Below are 20,896 nucleotides of genomic sequence, written 5' to 3'. Positions count from 1 at the left end.
AAGATTGTCCTTGGTTACACAGCAAGTTTGAGGCCAACTTGAGCTACATAAGATAAGAACAAAACAAGGGGGCTGAGGAGATGGTTCAGAGGTTAAGAGGGCTTGCTGCTCTTGCAAAGGACCGGGGAGCCAATGCCCTCTTCTGGCCTCCTCGGGCATATGCACACACATGTGCTTACACACAGGCACACATAAATAAATCATAAACAAACAAACAAACAAACCTGGAAATAGGTGACTGTCAAATATGAGGGAGAGGAGTAACCTTAATGCTCACATGTGTGTATGTGTGTGTGTGTGTACCTGTGTGTGTGTGTGTGTGTGCACACACACACAGGTACACACACACAAGGGGCCAACTGGATGGAGAGAGTTGCCCAGAAGGTTCCTGAGTGCAGCTCTTGGCCCTCGCCTGACGATGTGGGACCCACCTGGAGGCGCATCTGGGGCGACTTTGCTCACAGTGTTTTGCAGCGCAGCCAGCCGACTCTTCATGTTTCTGATGCCTTCAGCGAAGCGGGTCTCCTGGCCCTTCAGCAGCTGCTGCAACTGGCGGATGGTTGTCAGGAGCTGCTGTTTATTGAGACAGCTCTGGGGAGAGAAGAGACTGTTGTAGCGGGCTTCATCCTACCATCGTGCTTCTGGGTTTCAGAAATCCGAACCACGGGCTTCAAACTCCCTGGCGCCTCATAAATCACCTTGGTCGAGCAGCCTCTCCCAGGCACCCCTCCCTGCCAGGTACCCTACCTCATCTGTTCTCAACCTATGAGTTTCGACCCCTTTGGGGGTGGAACAACCCTGTCACAGGGGTTGCCTAAGACCATCGGCAAATCAGATATGTAGGATTCATCACAGTAGCAAAACTGCTGTTATGAAATCGCAAGGAAAATAATTTTATGGTCGCAGCCACCACAGCACGAGGAACTGGATTAAAGGGTCGCAGCACTGAGAAGGTTGAGAACCACCGCTCTACCTGAACAACGGCGTCTGCAGGGTTAAATTGCTTGGTGACAGCCCAAGACACGTGCCATAGCCCCACTTCACCCCTTGGCACCACAAAACAAGGGCAAAGCTGGTGACTGAATGACCAGGGCCTGAAGCAACCAGTGAACCCCAAGTTCCTATAGTCACTGGTCTGTCACTCCAAAAGACACACGAATTCCTCCTCACTCTGAGTGAAGACTCAGTTCCAGGCTGGGTGACATTTCCTTTCTTTCTCCATTAGACACTTTGAAAAACAAGACAACAGTGGAGCACACAGACAGTCAGGGAGCCCTCCCTGGTGGTGCCTCGGCTTCTAAAAACATAACAAGTAAAATAAGGGGGAAAACAGAAGAAAGAGGTGTTCGATACAGTCAATGTCCAGTTTTGGTGATTTTTAATAGTTTTTTGTTGTTGTTGTTGTTGTTGAGGGAAATGGGATTGTACTTAACATTGGCAAAGACTATCTGACTTAAAGCAACTTCAACATCACACTGGATGATAAAAATGGCAAGGTTTCCTTGCAGTCTCCATTACTGTCAAGAGTGAGGACATCAGGGGCCAGAGAGACGGCTCAGTGGTGAGGAGAGCTTCCTGCTCTTGCAGAGAACCCAAGTTCAGTTTCCAACACACACAGGAGCAGCTGAGACCGGTTGAAAGCTCCAGGGGATCTGACGCTCCAGGGGTCTTCCGGATTCTGAGGCCTTCTGCACGTACACATTCACACACTGCCGATCCCCTACCCCACCCCTCACACACATACACGCATAGTTGAAATAGAAGAAATCTTAAAAAGAGCCGTGGGTGGGGGCAAGAAAGGGAGTATCCAGGAAGGAGAAAGGCCCTTAGCCTTGGGTAATCGATTCTGGCCCAAGGTCATTCTCATTCATTTGGGAACTGTATGTCAGGAAGCGTAATCTGCCTGACCTGGCTTGGATTACTTGCACAGGAGGAAAGGCAATACATCAACACTGTGATGATGCAAATTTAGGGACATGGATCATTGTTTATTTGGGGCTCTTTCCCAAGTATCAGTTGTGTGTATTGTAGTGTGTATATATGTTCATGTGTGTGGCCATGTGTGTGCAAGTGGACATATGTAGAGGCCAGAGGTTGATGTTTATGTTTTCCTCAATTGCTTTCTCACTGACCATAGAGCTTACTGGTTCCAGTAGACCAGCTGTCCAGCAGACTCCAGGGATGCTCCCGCCTCTGCCTCCCCAGCTTTCACAGGGCTGCTGGGGATCTGAACTCAAGCTCTCTTGTTTGTGTGGGCACTTTACCATGTCCCCAGCCCCGTGTAAAAGTTTTATAATGAAAAGAAATGCGTACAAGTCGGGGAGGCAGCTGGGCAGCTGAGGTATGTGGCCTCCAGAGCCTGGGCAGTGTCCAACCTCTCGGTGGAGCCGCTGTGGTCACAACGGGCCACTCTCCCGGAGAGACTGCCAGGCCGCCGCCACCGCCGCCGCACCTTCTTTTCACCAAACGCATGACTCATGGGCTAGAGTCAATGGACGCTTTTGACAAAATCGAGTTCCCAGTTGCCCCTGGAACTCGTTAATCCACAGGGGCTCCTTGGCCTCCACCATAACCGGGGCCTGATGAAGCATAGCCCCAAAAGCAACTACCGGGAAGAGAAGTTTGTTTTTCTACTCCCCCACTGTTGGCCATCCTTTCCACTCCAGTCCCAGGCATCTGGGCGATGACCAGTTCTTACCTGCCTGGCACTGCGTGGCCAACTCCCCCAGACCTGAGCTCCCACACCTAATCTTCCTGTGCTAAAAAAGAAAACGGATGTCTTTGTGGCTTGTGTCAATTCCATTTGGGATGTGTTTCTGCCGATAAAGACACGCTTCTCTTGCTCAGAGGCTGCTTGGCAGCTGGCTGGCATCCACGTGTGGAGAAGGCAGCCTCTACTTGTGATTATTATTAGGATTATGATAGTTCCCATGTCACACAGAAGCTGAAAGTCAAGTGATTTGACTCAAATCCTGTAATCTGTGAGTGGTAGAGTCTGGACACCTGGGACTTCCAACCTTCCCCAAGGAGCAGACTTACTTGTTCTCACATAACACTGTGTGGTGGGATCTTTTTCTGGAATTTACACTAGGAATTAACACCCCTGGAGTGAATGTTTAACTCTTGTGCAAGTTGGAGATTTAACACTGGGACAGGAAGTAGTAGTGTGGGGAGGTACCTCTCCTCACCCAGATGTCAGGTCATGATGTGTGGGAGGGATCTTGCTGGGTCCAGGGATGTGCAAGGGCTCGGTGTTGAAGGGAAGAGTTCTCAATGCCAGACGCTTTGCTGGGAAAGGCGAACGCATGGGAAGCTGGAGTGAAGCCCTGGGGCCCCAGGAAGTAGTGACAAGGGGGAAAGGGCCTGTTACCATGTGGCCACTGGGCAGCCAGGTTTCTCTAGCCTCAGAGCTGCCCCTAAGGACAACTACCACCAGATGCTTCACCCCTCCAACTGTCCCTGGGGCGTGACCTAGCAGTGCTGACTACACAGGCGAAGAGGGAGCCAGCTGGAAGGTCTGTGGTGACTCAACAAGGAAGGCGGAAGGCTCTCTCTGACACACACACCCCTGTCTGACCTGTGTCAGGTAGTGTAAGGAAGATCTCAGGTGCTCTCGGCCAGCTGTGCTGCCGATGAGAGGCAGGGGCTGAGGGAATGAGTACTTTCCACAGGGAGTCCGAGGGTCCTTACCGCAGCTGCCACTAACCAGGCAGGTCTCTAATTCCAAAATGTTAAACATGGAGCTGGTGGGAGCCAGGCTCAGAATTTGCTTCCCCAATCCAGAACCAAGTCCGCCTGTGAATGGGGTGATGGGGCTGGAACCCCTGTTCAGCCAGGGCAAGTGCTCAAGAGGCATGAGTTTGGGGGACAAGTGGGTCATGGAGGAAGAAGATAAAGGGTCCAAACGGTCCCCATTTTCAAACTGAGACAGTATCTATCATCTTCACTTGTTCAGGGAAAGCATCCACCTTGAAAATCAATTCAAAACACAAAACTGATCCAAACAAAGAGACACCAACGTTAACTTCCTACTCAGTGTTACTTCCCTCGACGGACCAAATACTCGGACTTGGTTCTGGAGGTTTGTTTTTCATCTTTTTCTTGAAGAGATTCCCTTGGTTGATGTGAGCATCTGTCCCTAGCTGTCAGGCTGGAAGGACGGGACAGTGGCACAGCTCTTACCGAGCAGGTTCAAGGTCGTTAGTTTGATGATCACCAAAACAAAAGTGAAAACCAAAACAGCAAAAACCACAGGCTCCAGACCCAGCTTATGCCACTGACAAGAACCCGTGAGAAAAGTGTCTCTATTACTTTTTAATAACATTTAAGGTGAAACCAAGATGGGCAGGGAAATTCTTCCATAAGAAGACCAGACTTTATCTTTTTTTATTTGAGACAAGGTTTCTCTGTGTTTCCCTGGCTGTCATGGAACTTGGTCTGTAGACCAGGCTGGCCTTGAGCTCACAGAGATCTGCCTACCTCTGCCTTCTGATGGCCGGGATTAAAGGCGTGGGCCACCATGCCTGGTTTAGGGTTTCTCATTGTTGTTATGCTACTCTTGAAAGGGACAGCACTTCACCTAACTCAAACCCAGACTCAGGGTGGACAGATATGAAGCCTTCATTGAGGAGCGGGGTCATACCATCAGCTCTTCTCAGGCATAGATGATTCTATAATATGATGTCAGTGCTGAGAACTAGGCAGAGGCGCCAAGAGGGTCTAGAGAGTGATGAGAATACTCTGTCTGGGGCTAGAGAGATGGCTCCATGGGTAAGAATGCTTGCCTAGCACTCAGGTAAAAGGCTGGGCATGGGTAAATGCATTTGTAACCCTAGGGCTGTGGGAGTGGACGACAGGAGGGTCACCGGAGTTGACCCTGCTCTAGGTTCACCGGGAAAGTCTGTCTCAAGGGAGTACAGTATAGAGTGATGGAGCAGGGTGCCTGATGTCCTCCTCTGGCTTTCACGAGCAAGTGTACACGCACACACACACACACACACACACACACACACACACAAATATTTCATCTCCCCTCTCCTCCTCAGGGAAGTCCTTGTTCACCCTTTCATACTTGTCTCTCCCACAGTATTTGCTCAAAGCCCCTCAGAACTCACCATGTTCCTCTTTCTTTGAGAAGCAACCAGGAGAAATGAGTCTGCAGACATTTTATACCCAGATCCCACCAGTTGACTGAAGCAGCCACAGCTAAGGATTGTGTACGACCCCAAGATTACCTGTCCCCATCCCAGAATTTAGTAGGCCTAGCCCTTCCCCTCCCTCTCATCCCACCAGCCTCCTTGTTATCGGGCTCAATTTATAGATAAAGTCAAGACCCAGAGTCTACTGTCAAGACTCCCACAGGCAGGGTGTATGGGGTGAGAGCTCTGGATGGTCCTTGAGGCTTTTCTGTAGCCAGCTGAGAGGTCTTCTTCACAATGCCAATGTGTATTAGCGTGGTAACGATTTCCAGAGTTACCTTGCTGATGGAGTCTTGGGCTCTCGGGTGGCCACAGATGACCCCTCAGACTGGGAGGGGTTGCCTCTCATGCTCCTTTCTCCTAAGCCACAGCTATGTGTCTCGTCAGCATATTCTTAATGGAAACACAGATGTTTTGGTGCCTTTAGGTCTCAGAGAGGACAGAGCGCACTTGCCAACTCGGGCCTGCTAAGCCAAGGCTCGAGGCCCTCACCACTGAGTCATGGTCAAATTCCTGTATTGCTTTTCTCCAGAGCTTTTCTTTTAGACCAAGTCAAAGGCTGTAACTCCTCCACTGAGCATGTACATGCGCACGCGCGCACACAGACACACACACAGACACACACACACACACACACACACACACACACACACGAGAGAGAGAGAGAGAGAGAGAGAGAGAGAGAGAGAGAGAGAGAGAGAGAGATTTCACGTTAGGAGCTGTTCACAGCCCTTGCATTAGGGTTCTCCAGAGAAGCAGAGACAATAGGAAATGAACATGGCCACATAGTTAATACGCTAGGATATGTTTAATATCTAAGGTATAACATACATATTTGATATATATCATATTCTTATTGTTAAGATTGATTTATTTTTAAATTTGATATGTATAGATGTTTTGCTGGTATGTATGTTGTACACAAAAAACATGCAGTGCCTACAGAGACCAGAAGAGGGAGGTGGATTCCCTGGAACTGGAGTTACAGATGGTTATAAGCCACCATGTGGGTGCTGGGCACTGAACCCAGGTCCTCTGCAAGAGCAGAAAGTGTTCTTAACCACCAAGCCAACTCTCCCAGCCCTTGGTGTGTGTGTGTGTGTGTGTGTGTGTGTGTGAGATCTGCATTCCTACACACACTCATGAGGGAGAGAAAGAGGAAGAGAGAGAGATGTGGGAGATGAGGTGAGCTCATCTGCTCCCGTAATTGTGGGCCAGAGTCTATGGCGCTCTTGCACCTTCAAAGGCAGCCTGGAAGAACTGCCTCCTCATTTGCATAAGATGAAAACTCAACATTAAGGAGAGTAATCTCTTTTATTAAGGCCACTGATGTAAATGTTAATCACATCTAAATAACACTTTCCCAGCGACATATAGGGAAGCCATGGCTTAGCTAAGCTAACACAAAATTAATCATCAAAGGCTTCCAGCTGGAAGTCTCCCTTTGAGGGCCAGAGCCCAGGGCATTTTGAGGTTCCCTGTGTTTGTGGTGCCAGGGATGGAATCCACACACAGGAGGCAGGTGTCTACCACTGTGCCACACACACACACACACACACACACACACACACACACACACACACACACACACAGCCTGCCGTTTTAATTTGTACCCTGTGGACTGTTGGTGATTTTATATTCATACCCAAACTGTCCTTTTTGTTTTCTCAGTCATGGAAACAGTAACATTGGCTCCTCCTCTTTCTCACGGCTCAGCAAGCTGTGTGACAGCAGGAGCTGAGCGAGCTCATTCTTCTCTCCTGACATGTGCCAAACACGCGACATATGTCTTCTCTTCTATGCATTTCCTCTTCACCATGCCCCATGAGACAGGAACATCGATTGTCATCACTATTCAGAGGAGGAAGCTAAGTGTCGGGGGCAGAAACCTGCCCCAGTACCCAGCCAGGAAAAGGCTGTGCAGGACAGGACATGGGCCAACCATAGGAAGTCGGTATCACCTGGGCCCTGCTGCCTTTTGGGACACTGCCTGTCCTGGTGGCAAGCTAAGCTCCCAGGCTGTGGGTAGTGACATGCATTCTTTTCATTAAGTCAGGGACAGATGCTCTAGGGTGATACTGGCATGGTCACATGACACCAGCATGTTAATGTGTTTTTACACTACATTGTAAATGACTGTACTTGTCTACAACCAATCTTTTTTCTTTTTCTTCCTTCCTCCCTCCCTTCTTCCCTCCCTTCCTCCCTCTCTTCCCTCCCTCCCTCCCTCCCTCCCTCCCTTCCTTCCTTCCTTCCTTCCTTCCTTCCTTTCTTCCTTCCTTCCTTCCTTCCTTCCTTCTTGCCTGCCTGCCTATCTATCTGCCTGCCTATCTGCCTGTTTGTCTGCTTACCTGCCCTGCCTATCTGCTTGCCTGCCTGCCTGCCTATCTGTCTACTTGCCTGCCTATCTGCCTGCCTATCTTGCTCACCCCTAGCCCAAGTCTGGCTCTTCAAGTCTCATGCCCAGTAGCTTCCTCTGGATGCACATATTCCTACAAATGGTGATTTCCCCAGGCACGTGCATCTCACTTTCTTAAACTGGTGGCTTTGAGTGACGTCAAATTATGGGTGCTATTTTTCCTTAATAAAAAATATGTGCAGTTGTGCATGCCTATAATCTCAGCAAGAGGCAGAGGCAGGAGGATTGCTTCTAGTTAGAAGCTTGGCTGGTCTACATAAATGAGGTCCAGGCCTGCCAGGGGTTACATAAGAAGATCCTATATTTTATTTATTTATTTAGATGTCCTGTTCTTACAAGTCCTAGGAGCTTACTGAGAGCATGGAAGTTTCTGGAAGAAAATGTGAAAGGATATAAAAGTTTTACCCACTCTGCCTTTGTCCCCAGAGCCCTGCATAAGCTGCCCCTTTTCACTTAGAGATCATAATCCCAGCATGTAGAAGTCTGAGGCAGGAAGGTTACAAGTTCAAGACCAGCATGGGCCACAAAAACCCCATCTCAAAATTTAAAAAACGTGTGTGTTGGGTGGTGATCAGAATGATCAGGTCTCTGTGAACAGTTATGCCTGAGCAATGACATCCTCCGTGGGGCAAATGGCCAACAGGCAGGTCCAAGCAAGCCTATCAGGGCAGAGACAGAGCCCAGGTATCAAGGGAAGTGACAACATAATGTCTTGGCTTGGTCTTCCTCAGAATTAAAGTTTGTGTCAAGTAGGCCAGTATGGAGGACATCAGTTCCTTAAGGGCCTCCTTAGAAGCCATGCAGATGGCTGCCTACATCTCCTCCAAGCCTCCCAGGGCTCAGTTCAACACTTACTTCCATTTCCAGCCCTGGGAGCAAAGATGGCTCCTTCTTCCCAGCAGTCAAGACTGACTGCCCTTGATGGGCCACAGGCCATGTTTCAGAATGCGCACACAGGGCTGCTAGAGAAAATGGGAGGTGTGGCTCACCCCAGCCTCAGCCCACCCTCCAGATGCACGGGTGCTGTGGAAAGTAAACTCTGGGTCCCAGTGCTGGATCATCTGCAAGAATGACCACAGCCCACCCACTTCATTTACAAAGGGACTCTGAAGTTCCTCAAAAAGAGGGGAATCTGTTTTGCACATATGTGCCCACAGGGTGGTCCATGCAGTTGACTATCATAGAAGAAACACAAACATACATGTGCACACACACACATACACACACATGCACACACACACATACACACACACACACACACACACACACACACACACACACACACACACACCCCTAGGCTGGCTTTGGCCAACGAAAGGCAGAGAAAGTCATGCACCAGCTCACATCCAAGGCTGGTTCTCCAGAAGCCTTGTATCCTTCTATTCAGTCTTGGTCCTCCACCTCCGTGAGAGAAGTTCCAGCTAGCCTCATGGAACAGAGCCATGATATCCTAGAGAAGATCCACAGACCACCCCACTAGCTGACTTGACAGCTGATCCTAGAGAACGAGCAAGCCATATCCAGAGGAGTGGAGTCGGACCCAAATATCAGGGCAACCCACCTGAGCCCAGCTCAGATTGCCACCCTGCTCTGCCCATACTAGTCTAAGTGCCCTATTCAAACTCAGGGTCCTTGTTTGTTTTGCTTCTACTGTAGGAACTGTCAAAGGCACCAAATATTTGTTTCATGGCACACCCGGTTTGGATCTGGATGGCCCATACGACCATGTTGTTTTCAATTAATTTCTATAGATTTAGTCTAAAACCCTGTACTAAAGGGCTGACAATCTCCTAGTGCTGTGACCACAGCAGACATCACTAATCAAGCACAGCCTTCCTCAACAGAGGAGGACCAGTCTTCACTCGAGGGTATCTATCGGTGTAGCTGTGCTCCTCTGCTAGCCTCCAAACCCACTCTCAAGAACGAGTGATGCCTGCAGAGCCGAACAGTCTGACCGGCCCAGCAGTCATGGGCTAGGAATAATTTTCATAAGAACAGGCTCAAAATGTAAGGGAGCAATCCAAGGAGGAGGATGATCAGAGCCTCAAAAAGTTCATGAGAGCAGAGAGGCCCTGTCCTCAAGTCCCCAGGTCAGCAGGAAGGACCACAAGCCCTGCAAACCCAAGTAGAGGGCCGGAATGCACAGGCCTCCAAAGAGACAGCCTGGCTGAATGGCTAATAGGAAAGAGCAATAGGAAGTAGTCATGGCAACGTCCATGACAGACAGACTCAGCTGAGGGGAAACATGCCAGGAAAGTCAGAAAGTTAGACAAGACAGGAAGTTAACCACAACAGACCACCTGGCCCTGTGGTGACCATGGAACCAAGTGCCCACCTGTGGTGACATACGGTGACAAACAGGTGCCTACCTGTTTTAGACATACAGAGTGGCCTATATTTCAAGGAGCTGATTCAAGGGAGCGGAGTTAGGAATTCATTTCTTTTACCTTTTAATGAAGAGTCTTGCTGTGTAACCCAGGCTGGCCTCAAACTGCTAGGATGACAGGTGTGTACCACCATGCCCAGTTACTAATTTCTCGAGAGAAACACACTTCCCAACGGGAATGGTTCTGCTCTGTGGCAGGAAATGAATTTGTAGGTATGATCTTCCATAAAAAGAATCTCCAGGCCTCCAGGGGCTCATCAGCAAGTGCTACCACACATTTCAAAAGCTGACACCAAGGCTGGGTGTAGTAGCACACGCCTTTAACCCCAGCACTGAGGAGGCAGAGACATGAGATCTCTGAGTTCGGGGCCAGCCTGGTTTACAGAGCAAGCTCCAGGACAGCCAGGGCTACATAGAGGAACCTTGTTTGAAACAGACAGACAGACAGACAGACAAACAAACAAACAAACAAACAAACACTGACACCAATTCTACCCAGTTTCTTCAAGGGACTGAAAAACTACAGGATTACATGAACTGAGGCAGGAAAAAAAAATGTGTTTCAAACTCAACATCTGTTGCTGGTCAGTACTCTGTGACACTGAGGCAGAATGAGGAGGACTCTCTGTCCACACCCATGGCAACCACACACCTAGAGCTAGCACCACACCTGGTGCTGGGAAGCACAGTGTTTTCTGGCGCCAGACTAAGATGTCCTCTCCCCTGTGAACCAGCACAGGAAGTTCTAAATGCAGGTGTCAAGCAACATCATCATCATCATCATCATTGTCTTCATCTTTACAATAAACAAGATACAAAGTCAACACAAAAAGCCCATTGCTTTGCTATCTACTAGAAATACACCATTTGAATCAGTGTGTGTGTGTGTGTGTGTGTGTGTGTGTGTGTGTGTGTGTGTGTGTGTGCGTGCACGCGGTTGTGTGTGTGCAAGGTACAAGGTTGACCTTGGGTGTCTTCCTTAGTCGCTCTCCATCCTATATATTGAGACAGGGTCTCTTGATGAACCTGGAGCATGCCACTTTGGCTCCTTTGGCTATCCGCTTACCCTGAAGATTCCCACCTCTCCCTCCCATGTGCTGAGGCCATCAGGGAGCCAGCCACCACACCCGCCCAGTGTTTATGGGCTCAGGGACCTGAATTTCTATCGTCACACTTACAAAGCAGCACTAGAGAAAAGAAAATTTATATTATGCAAAATTCTGTGTGAAGCTTTTGTGTGTGTGTGTGCGTATGTGTAAGTGTGTGTGGAGATCACCCAACCTTTTTTTGTTTGGTTGGTCTTGTTTTGTTTTTTGAGACAGGGTTTCTCTGTGTAACAGCCCTGGTTATCCTGAAATGTGCTTTGTAAATCAGGTTCGCCTCGAACTCACAGGGATCCTCCCGAGTGCTGGGATTAAAGGAGGGTGCCACCATGCCGGACTGATCATTCAGCCTAAAATGGCAACTGCTTTTACTTGCCGAGCCGGCTCCCTCCCCTGACCCATGATGCTCTGTTCATGATAGCCAAAATCTAGAAATGACACCACGGATGTTGTTCTATAGGTGAACCCATGAAATGTGTTCATCCCTAAACTGGACAGTATTTGCCAATACAATGACACCAAACTGGTTTGGACCAGTGTTTTATCACAGCCATAGATGGCAAACCAGAACACCACCATTTCATACAGCCATGCTTTCACCACATACACACATGGTGACACACAGTTATGTACTTTGACGTATGTACACACATTCATACACACATATCTCCACTCATGCACACACATATACCCACCACCATACATACACACAACCGTGCATTCATATACACACAGAATAACACACGCTTCCTCACATGCTCTGACATATGCAAACACTCATTCATCTTTATCACACACAAGGCAATTGTGAATTCACAGACATATTCATGCACTTACACACTCACACAGATACACACCTATAATGTCACTCTTAGATGTCACAAAAGACAGCAAAATGAGAACATTTGCAGACAAAGAGGAACCCTGGACAGGGCTTCTCCATAGGAGCTCACACTGTCTCCACTTGGTGGCCCTCTGGCTTCTGCTGGTGACATCCCTTGCCCATCTTAGCCAATCTCCTCCATTAAAGAGGTGATCCTGTGGGTAAGTTCCGTTCTTTCTGCTTGCCGGCAGGTCTCATCGCTGGATCTGAGAGCCTCGGGGTTTATACTGTCAGGTAGACTCCAAGTACACCATGTCACTTTAGTTTCTAAGTCCCATACTGAGTCCACTGTGAATTCTCAACCTGACCTCAACCTCTTCTGAGCTGTAACTGACTCCACACTGTGACTCTGAGAGCTGGGCTTGCTCTGGGTCTCAGGCATCTTCACTGTAAGAATCACGAGGGATGTCTTTAAAAACAGCCCTACCTGAGATACAACCTGGACCACCCAAACTTTGAAGCTGCCTTTGGAGGTAAGGCTGCTATCAGGGCTTCTAGAAGTCCCTTGGGTCATGTTATGCACAGCCAAGATCTACCCAGAGACTGCCTGGCACTGGCCAGTGTTGATTTGCCCTTCAGGAGACCAAGGTAGGAAAAAAAAAAAAAAAACCCAGATGCAGGGAGGAATCTATGTAGAGCAGGGGGCCAGGAAGCCTCTGCAAAGATGTGCTTATCAGAGCACAGATCTGAAAGATGAGAAGGAACCAGGTAACACGGAGACTTCCTGTGGTTCATTCCTTGGGTTTGCCCAGCCTGGAGCATGAAGGCCAAGGTAGCTCCAACTTAGTCAATTTCACTAGAACCTCCTCCCCGCACCCCACCCCCCCAGAAAGGGTTTGTCTGGGTAACAGCCCTGGCTGTCCTGAACTTACTCTGTAGACCAGGCTGGCCTCGAACTCGAGATCTGCCTGCCTCTGCCTCCTGGGTGCTGGGATTAAAGGCATGTGCCACCACCGCCCATCTTAATTTCACTAGAACTTTGAAACAGACATCTATGGCTGATCCTTTTTGCTTCCTTTGACTTCACCTGCAGCAGGTGTTTTGCCGATAAAGAAGGCAATACTGAGCAGTAAGGGCACGAGAAAAGCTGGCCTGGGCAGGGCAGGGATTAGATCTCAGTAACTCGGGAACATGTCCCCGCTGAGGCAAGCTCCGTGCCGCCTCTGCACCAGATTCACCAGTTGCCCTGATCCCACTATTTCCCATGTAATCTGTGACAGATGCCCACCCGATTACAAAGCCTGCTGAGACCAGGAGATGGTGGATCTCTGGAACATCTCCTCTCACGTCCTGCCCCTTTGCAGCCTGGGCTGGAGAAGCCCATTAGAGATGTATCTTCTGTGCTTCTGGCATTGGGCATGGGATGAAGGTTTAGTTTGGTTTTGTAATCTGCAAAACTGGGGCGATCCCATTGCTCTTGTGGGTGGGTTCACTGTAGCCCCAGGCTGGGCCTCTGCCATTTGGCTGTTCAGCTGCTTCCTGTGACGCCCACTCATTACCTTCTTCTGCATGAACATGAGCAGGTCTGATCTAAACCAAATTCTTCAGGCCTGGAAACTCTTGCTGCACCCCAGGGGGCTTCTCAGTAACCCTGGGGCAAGCTTGCCTGTGCCCAGCGATTTAGCTCCAAGACATGCAGTGTGGACAAGGATCAGGAGGTCAGACAGAATTCCTAGCACTCCCCCGGACTGTGTGGCCTTATAGAAGGCTCGGAAGAGCAGCAAGGATCTTGATATGCAGCAGGCACCCAGCATCCCTCCACATCCTACAGCTGTTTATGATGCTGTTGGCATGGTTGGGGAAGCTGGCGGCCTGCTTCTCCGCCAGGACTTTCACAGGGGTAAAGAGGACTGCTCTGGCTACTGGAACCAGCAACCTGGCAATACCAAGTCCCTAAAATGAATTTTCATTTACATTTTTAATTGTAAAAATCAGTTTCCAATGGTTAATGTAAAAAAGAAAGAAAGGAAGGAAGGAAGGAAGGAAGGAAGGAAGGAAGGAAGGAAGGAAGAGAGAAAGAAAGAAGAAGAATCTGATCAAGGAATTAAATCCAGTTGGATTCGGACACATAAATGACAAAAAAGAAAAAAGAAAGAAAAGAAAGGAAAAACTGCGCTGCCCATATGAATAAGAAAATGTAATTGCAACTCTAAGGCCTCAGGTGCTCAGAATAAGACCACCTGAGGAGCCTCCAGGGCAATACTAAGAAGTTCTGAGAACGATTAAGGTGTGGTGGCAGCAAGACTATTTCAGTTAGAAATGTAAATGCTGAGTTTGGAGGGCGAGAACATTCTCTAACAGAATTGGGCGGCCAGGTGTTCTCACCGAGACCCACAAAAGACCAATGACTCACAAGTCCCAGGGCAACTTTCCGCTGCCGGCGATTCCCACGCGGAGCCGCCTTCCCCTGCTGGGCGGCAGCAGCCCAGATCCTCCCGGGTCGCGATGACAGATGGGGGACCCCACTCCTCTCTCCAACAAACGAACCCCAGCCCGAGATTCCGCTTCAAGCCCTCAACTGCAGCGCATGAGTGGAACGTAGCATGTCCCAGCCTCGGCGTTACCTCCTCGGGAAGCGGGACCCCGGGAGGGGCAGCGGGGACACTGACCTGGGAAGCCCGCGCTCCGGGGCGGGCGAGGAGCAGCAGGAGAAGGACGAGCGCGCGCGGAGAGCCGGGCCCCATCTTGCCCAGCACAGCCTGGCTGCTGGGGAAGGCAGGTCGCTGTTCCCTGGCCGACCCTGAGTCCCCGCGATGCGCGGGTCTCTTGCAGCTCCGGCGGCCACCAGCGTCCGCAGCCGCCTGCACGAGACCGTCCGGGCGACGCGGGGAGGCGCCAGCCCCGTGGCGGAGGCCGAGAGAGGAGGGGCTGCAGAGCCTGGAATGCGCCTGGGAGCGCGCCCAAGCCGCGACTCCGGGAGGAGGCCGGGCGCCACCAAGGGTGGCCGGTGCCCACCCTGGACTGCCCTACTGCCCACGGCCCCCACTTCCCGCCGGGAGCGACCCAGGCTTCCGCCAGCCACACGTGGCTAGTTGATGAGCCAAACTTAGGTCTGTCCTACCTCAAAGCCCACACGATTACACCTTCCTCCAGGACAGCAGAGCACAAGGCTAGTGTGGCGGGAAGAGGGGTTTCATAAACTTGGCCTAGGATAGAACATGTCTTCTTAAACTTTGGGCCGAAATATGCAAGTTGAGTTGCTGAATTTGGCAACTGGTAAAAGCACAAGACCAAAAATTAATTCAGAATCAAATATAATGAACCCAAGGTGTCCCTGGTCTCCACAAGTGGTGCTGGTCAGTTGTCCCTGGGCACCACACGAATGAACCTGACCTAAGACACTTGGCTCAGATCCGAGACTATTTCTGTTATGAAGTGAAGTGGTTTTACTGTACGTAACTAAATTTTCTGCCACTTTGTACTACATATTTATGTGAGGTGGTGTGCTTGGTGTGACAATTACAATATCAAACTATCAATCAATTTGGAAAAAAATGTCAAAAATGCATCTCTTTCTTTAATATCAGATATTCAGACAAGATTTAGTTCTTCATGTGAAAGAAATAAGCACACCAAATTTCCTTTTTTTTGTTTGTTTGGTTTGTTTTTTGGTTTTTTTGTTTTTTGGTTTTTTTTTTTTTTTTGAGACAGGGTTTCTCTGTGTAGCTTTGCGCCTTTTCCGGGATCTTGCTCTGTAGACCAGGCTGGCCTCGAACTCACAAAGATCCACCTGCCTCTGCCTCCCGAGTGCTGGGATTAAAGGCGTGTGCCACCACCACCCGGCTACAAAGAATTACTTTAAAATAAGCTTAAAATTTTCAAAACTAGTGCTCCCCATGGTTTTAGGAGCACGCATGCCTAGTGACTAAGAATCTCCAGCCTGCCTTCTAGCGTGCAGTCTGTTTCCCAAGAGTTTCAGGTAGAGGCCCAGTAACAGAACCTCACTAAGGTCTGGTAGGTCACAGCCATGGGATGGACAGGCACAAAACTGAAGTCTCTGCACCCAGGCTGTGGGTGAGCCAGGTGCTTCAGACCTCTACCCATGGAAAATGTAACTTAGCTCTCCCTGGAAGAACGTTTTGTGTAGCTCACTCTGATTGCACAGAATGGTTCTGAAGCCCACAGTCCCTGACCTGGAGCTGTTTTCAATAGAAATAGAAAGGCAAGCCAGGTGTCCTCTCTCGGCCTGTGAGGGCTGCTATAACCAAGTATCACTGACTAGGCAGTGTATAACAATACAAACGTGTTCCTTGAGACTCAGAGCTAGAAAGTCAAGACCCAGGTATTTATTGGAAGATTTGGTGGTGATGAGGGCTTACTTCATCCTCACTTGTGGGAACAGGCAGGGGAGCTCTTTGAAGCCTCTTTTTTTTGGGGGGGGGGCAGGTGTATGTGGGGGTTTCAAGACAGGGTTTCTCTGGGTAGCTCTGGCTGCCCTAGAACTTGTTCTGTAGACCAGTCTGGCCTCGAACTCAGTTTCACCTGCCCCTATCTCCTGAGTGCTGGGATTAAAGGCATGTGTCATCCCCACCCTACATAAGGCCTCTTTTGTAACAACATGATAGTGATCTAATTCAGAAATATCCTAAGGCCACATCTCCTAATACTACCACACCAAGAAGGGAGTTCAAAACGCAACCATAGCCAGTTCCCTGGAAAGCATGGAGCATGGGGCATTGGGCATGGGGCCTGGGGACCACCCAAGCTTTGGCTGCCCAACAAATCCCACTGAACCGTTTCCTCTGGCTCCCTGAAGCAGAGCAAAGTCCACATGCTTGTGCTTTGAAAGTCTTGCAGAGAGACCTAGTCAGAACACAGCTTGTCACTGTCCAGGTGGAGAGGAAAGGACAGCAGCCACACCAGGGTAGCACATAGAGATGATGGGTTTCTGTGTCCGTCTCCAATGTGTCTGCTGTCCATGAGAGAACTACTGGTTTCCTGGCCGCGCTTACCTCCTATGAATGAAAGGTTTCATTCTGCTTGGAGTGGCTATTTGAGTTTTATCCTACCCTGTATTTACACGGCAACCTCCAAGCACTCTTAGCTGGTTCTGGTTGCATACTGGACACTAGAGGCTGGACAGATGTAAGCAAGCCCTCTTTTCTCTCCTGTTACCCTCTTCTCAGAATCATCAAACAGACCAGATCTCACAGAGGAAGAGAATGAAACAAAGTATCTGGTGGTTAATCTCCTTTGTCAGCTTGATGAGGTTTGAAATCACCTAGGAGACACACCTCTAGGCATGTCAAAGAGTGTGTTCCCAGAGAGGTTAAATTAGGAGAGAAGACCCAGTCTGAATGTGGGGGCGGCACCATCCCCTGGGCTGGGGGCCCCGACTGAGGAAGAGTGGAGAAAGCAGAAGCCAGATGAACTGCATCCTTCTCGATGCTACACTCAACCCATGAGCCTGAAGATGCTTCCTCTTTCAGTTGCCTCTTGTTATAGTAAAAGGCAAATAAAAGACAGCATGGTTGGTGACCAGCCTGGGGAATGCAGGTTCAATTCTAAATGTCCCCTCTCAGAAAAGTGCTTCCAGGACATTCCATCTTGACCTAATCCTCTCTCTCTCTCTCTCTCTCTCTCTCTCTCTCTCTCTCTCTCTCTCTCTCTTTTAAAAGAAAACTTTTTTTAAAAGATTTATTTCTTTATTATATATACACAGTGTTCTGTCTGCAGGCCAGAAGAAGGTGCCAGATCACATTACAGATGCTTGTGAGCCACCATGTGGTTGCTGGGAATTGAACTCAGGACCTCTGGAAGAGTAGCCAGGGCTCTTAACCTCTGAGCCATCTCTCCAGCCCCCCTAATCCTCTCTTTACTTTGAGGAATCTCAGGACTTCGGCAATTTTACTTAAAGTGACACAGATGCCCCTTGGGTTTGTCGACGTTTTTGCTTTTCTAATGTTTCTAAAAGTCAACAGGAACTTTTGCTTTTTTGTTGTCCCTATTTTCTAACTTCTATTTGGGACCTTTGTCCTGTGGCTGACTCCCTTTAGTGCTCAGGGTTCATCAGAATCAGTTTTCTGAGGTCTGGCTGCCTTTCTCTCTGTGTCCTTAGGCAGTAACCAAAGCAGATGCCCCACCAGCAGAACTTGCCAAGGCTATCTCAAAAGTGGCTAGAGCAATGCTCAGTGGTTTAGAGCACTTGCTGCTCTTGCAGAGGACCTGGGTTCAGTTCCCACTGCCCACGTGATAGCTCACAACCATCCCTCCTTCCAGTTCCAGGGGATTCAACATCCTTTTTTGGTCTTTGCAGCACCTGGCATGCATGTGGTACACATATATACATTCAGGTGAAACACTCATATACAGAAAAAAAAATCTAAAAAGGCGATGGCTCTGAAAATAAGCTCTTCAGTTAGGGCTTCCCTCTGGCCTGATAAATGGTCCTACCAGCTGGTTTGCTCTCTCTGTTTCCTCTCTATTGAGGAAACTGGTGGGCTGTTTTGGAACCAGTGAGATGGCTTGGCAGACAAAGGTTCTTGTCACTGAGGCTGATGACCTGAGTTTGATCCTTTGAATCTACACAGGACAGAACCAAATTCCACAGGTTATTCCCCGCCCTACCCATGAATGCCATCATGTTTGAGAGAGTGCATAATAAATAAATAAAATGAATATGATTTTTTTTTTTTTTTGGTTTTTCGAGACAGGGTTTCTCTCTGTAGCTTTGGAGCCTGTCCTGGACTTGCTCTGTAGACCAGGCTGGCCTCGAACTCACAGAGATCCACCTACCTCTGCCTCCTGAGTGCTGGAATTACAGGTGTGCGCCACCACCGCCCGGCGAATATGATTTTTTTAATGAGAGAAAGGGCTCGAGGGGCTAAGGGTACAGCGCAGTCGGTAGGGTACTTGACTAACACTGAGGACCCGGGTTAGCTCCCCAGCACCGCACAAGCCAGGTGTGGAGTGCACACCTATAAAACCAGCACTTGGAGGTGAAAGTAAGAAGATCTAAAGTTCAAGGACATCCTCAGCTACATAGTGAGTTTGAGGCCAGCCTGGGCTACATAGGCTATGCTGGAATGTCCTTGGTTTCCTGTGTGATATGGGAAGGCAAAGAAAGAAGAAGGAGGTTGGATTTTAATTTTTATTAATATTCTCTCTCTCTGTCTTATTGGTGAAATTATTAAGGCCACTCCACGTAGTTAAAAGGACGCCAGCCCGGCTAGCTCAGTCGGTAGAGCATGAGACTCTTAATCTCAGGGTCGTGGGTTCGAGCCCCACGTTGGGCGCCAGATATTGGTGAAATTATTAAGGCCACTCCACGTAGTTAAAAGGAGATTTATTTAATGGCGTAACTTACAAATTAAGGAATAGGTAGGTCGCGGAGTCTGGGGAAGGTGTATCACAGTCCAGCGGTGTTCTCTGGAGCTCTGCTCAGTCCACCTCTCCAGTCCAGGGGTCCCGCAACAGAGAGAGAGCCTGCCGATCCAGATCTCAGGTCCCCAGGCGCCTCCCTTGGCCCCGCCTTGTAGGCGTGACATTGCCGAAGTCTCAATGGGGGTTGGAACTTCCAGATCAAAGCTGGAATGGCTACCCACTACACTGTCTCTGTCTCTCTGTCTCTGTCTCTCTCTCTCAAAGACAACCTCCTGTGTCATTCTTCAGGCACTGTACACCTTTTTCTTTGGAGACAGGATCTCTCACTGGCCTGGAATTTGCCAAATAAGCTAGGCTGGCTGGCCCCAGGATCCCCCTGTCTTTGCCTCCGAAACACTGGGATTAGAAGTGTGCCCCGCCACGCCCTGGCTTATATATATGGGTTCTGGGGCTCGAACTCAGGCCCTCATGCTTACAAGGTAAAGCATTTTACTGCACAAACCATCCCCTCAGCATTTAAACTTCATTTATTTATAGCTGATAGGCTCTTACTAGGTAATCCAGGCTATGGTTACAGAAGCCACATCAGCCCTGGCTAAAAGAGAAAGATTTGTTGTACAAATCTATGTTGATGTATGTATGCCTGGCCATTGGCAGCATACAGTGGAAAACAGTGATTCCAGGGCTGTCCTGTGAGGCCCTCATGGTCTCGTAGAGTGCCCACATTGTGATGCTTTCCTCCTGATCCATCCGTGACCCAGTCTTACTGCTGACAGTCACAGCTCCGCATCTGTCTGTGGCTCTCGGTGTCATCAAGCCTTTCAGAAGCTAGTCCAAACAGTCGCAGGAACAAAGCTGGTATGTTAGTCTGACCAGGGATACCAGGGCAAGAGGAGGGAGGGATCACTCAGCAGGAGAGCCATGACTTCATCCAATTCCTTCATTATACAAATATTTATCAAGTGCCAACTCCAGGCCTGGCCCTGAGCCAGGCACTACATTATGCTTACACATTATATCCAGAGATTCGGCCAGCAACCATGCAGTCCCATGTAGAACATTGAAGACATTGTCTGCCTGTGTACATCAGGACAGACAGTAGAAGCTGCTGGCCATGCCCTGAAGACGATTTCCAATCTTACAAGATGAATGCCTGTTTAAAAAAAAAAAAAGCCAGACTTCATTGTGTCATAATTATAGACCAAGCATCATTCAGTATCTGCCAAGGGAAGAGAGGCTTTGAAAATCCACAAATGCCATTCCACAATGAAGTCCAAATGTCTGTGGAAGGGGCAGAGTAGTGGGCTCAGTTGTGGATAATGTAGTTCTTGGAGTCACAAAGGCCTGAGCTAAACCTCATCACCTGCAGGTACTAAGGGGGACTTGCAACTCTCCAATTCTTTGCAGAAATCTCTTTCCTCATTCATATGAGAATAAAACATTTATCAGAGTTAATAAGGCATCCTAAATAATAAAGAGTCAGACATGATAAAGGTGTTAGGATAAATAACACTATGGATGGTTGAAGAAGTCACAGGAAATTATTTTATGTTTACTTAAAGTTATGTGACACACACATATCAG

At 49.0% G+C, this 20,896-nt stretch overlaps 1 protein-coding gene and 1 non-coding gene across 3 annotated transcripts in view; one reads left to right on the top strand and one right to left on the bottom strand.

Annotated features, from left to right (window-relative positions):
* Fbln7 (fibulin 7) overlaps nt 1–14,876 on the bottom strand; it is a 36,732-nt gene extending 21,856 nt beyond the window's left edge. Inside the window, exons 1-2 of one of the 2 annotated variants that reach the window (XM_052723774.1) lie at nt 14,599–14,876; nt 432–591 (exon numbers count right to left, since the gene is read on the bottom strand). In XM_052723774.1, the coding sequence (XP_052579734.1) occupies nt 432–591; nt 14,599–14,673 (235 nt within the window). In that variant the 5' untranslated portion in view covers nt 14,674–14,876. The remainder of the gene's footprint in view (nt 1–431; nt 592–14,598) is intronic. The other variant, XM_052723773.1, reaches the window with a different exon arrangement.
* Nucleotides 14,877–19,151: 4,275 nt separating this feature from the next.
* On the top strand, nt 19,152–19,224 carry Trnak-cuu (transfer RNA lysine (anticodon CUU)). The gene has a single exon. It is a non-coding gene; the product is annotated as a tRNA-Lys (tRNA).
* Nucleotides 19,225–20,896: the final 1,672 nt, after the last annotated feature.

Source organism: Peromyscus californicus, unplaced genomic scaffold (genome assembly GCF_007827085.1).
Source record: "Peromyscus californicus insignis strain IS unplaced genomic scaffold, ASM782708v3 Scaffold_7__1_contigs__length_154581171, whole genome shotgun sequence".
NCBI lineage: Eukaryota > Metazoa > Chordata > Mammalia > Rodentia > Cricetidae > Peromyscus > Peromyscus californicus.
The sequence above is the reverse complement of the archived record's forward strand: the minus strand, read 5'-3'. Positions and strand labels throughout refer to the sequence as shown.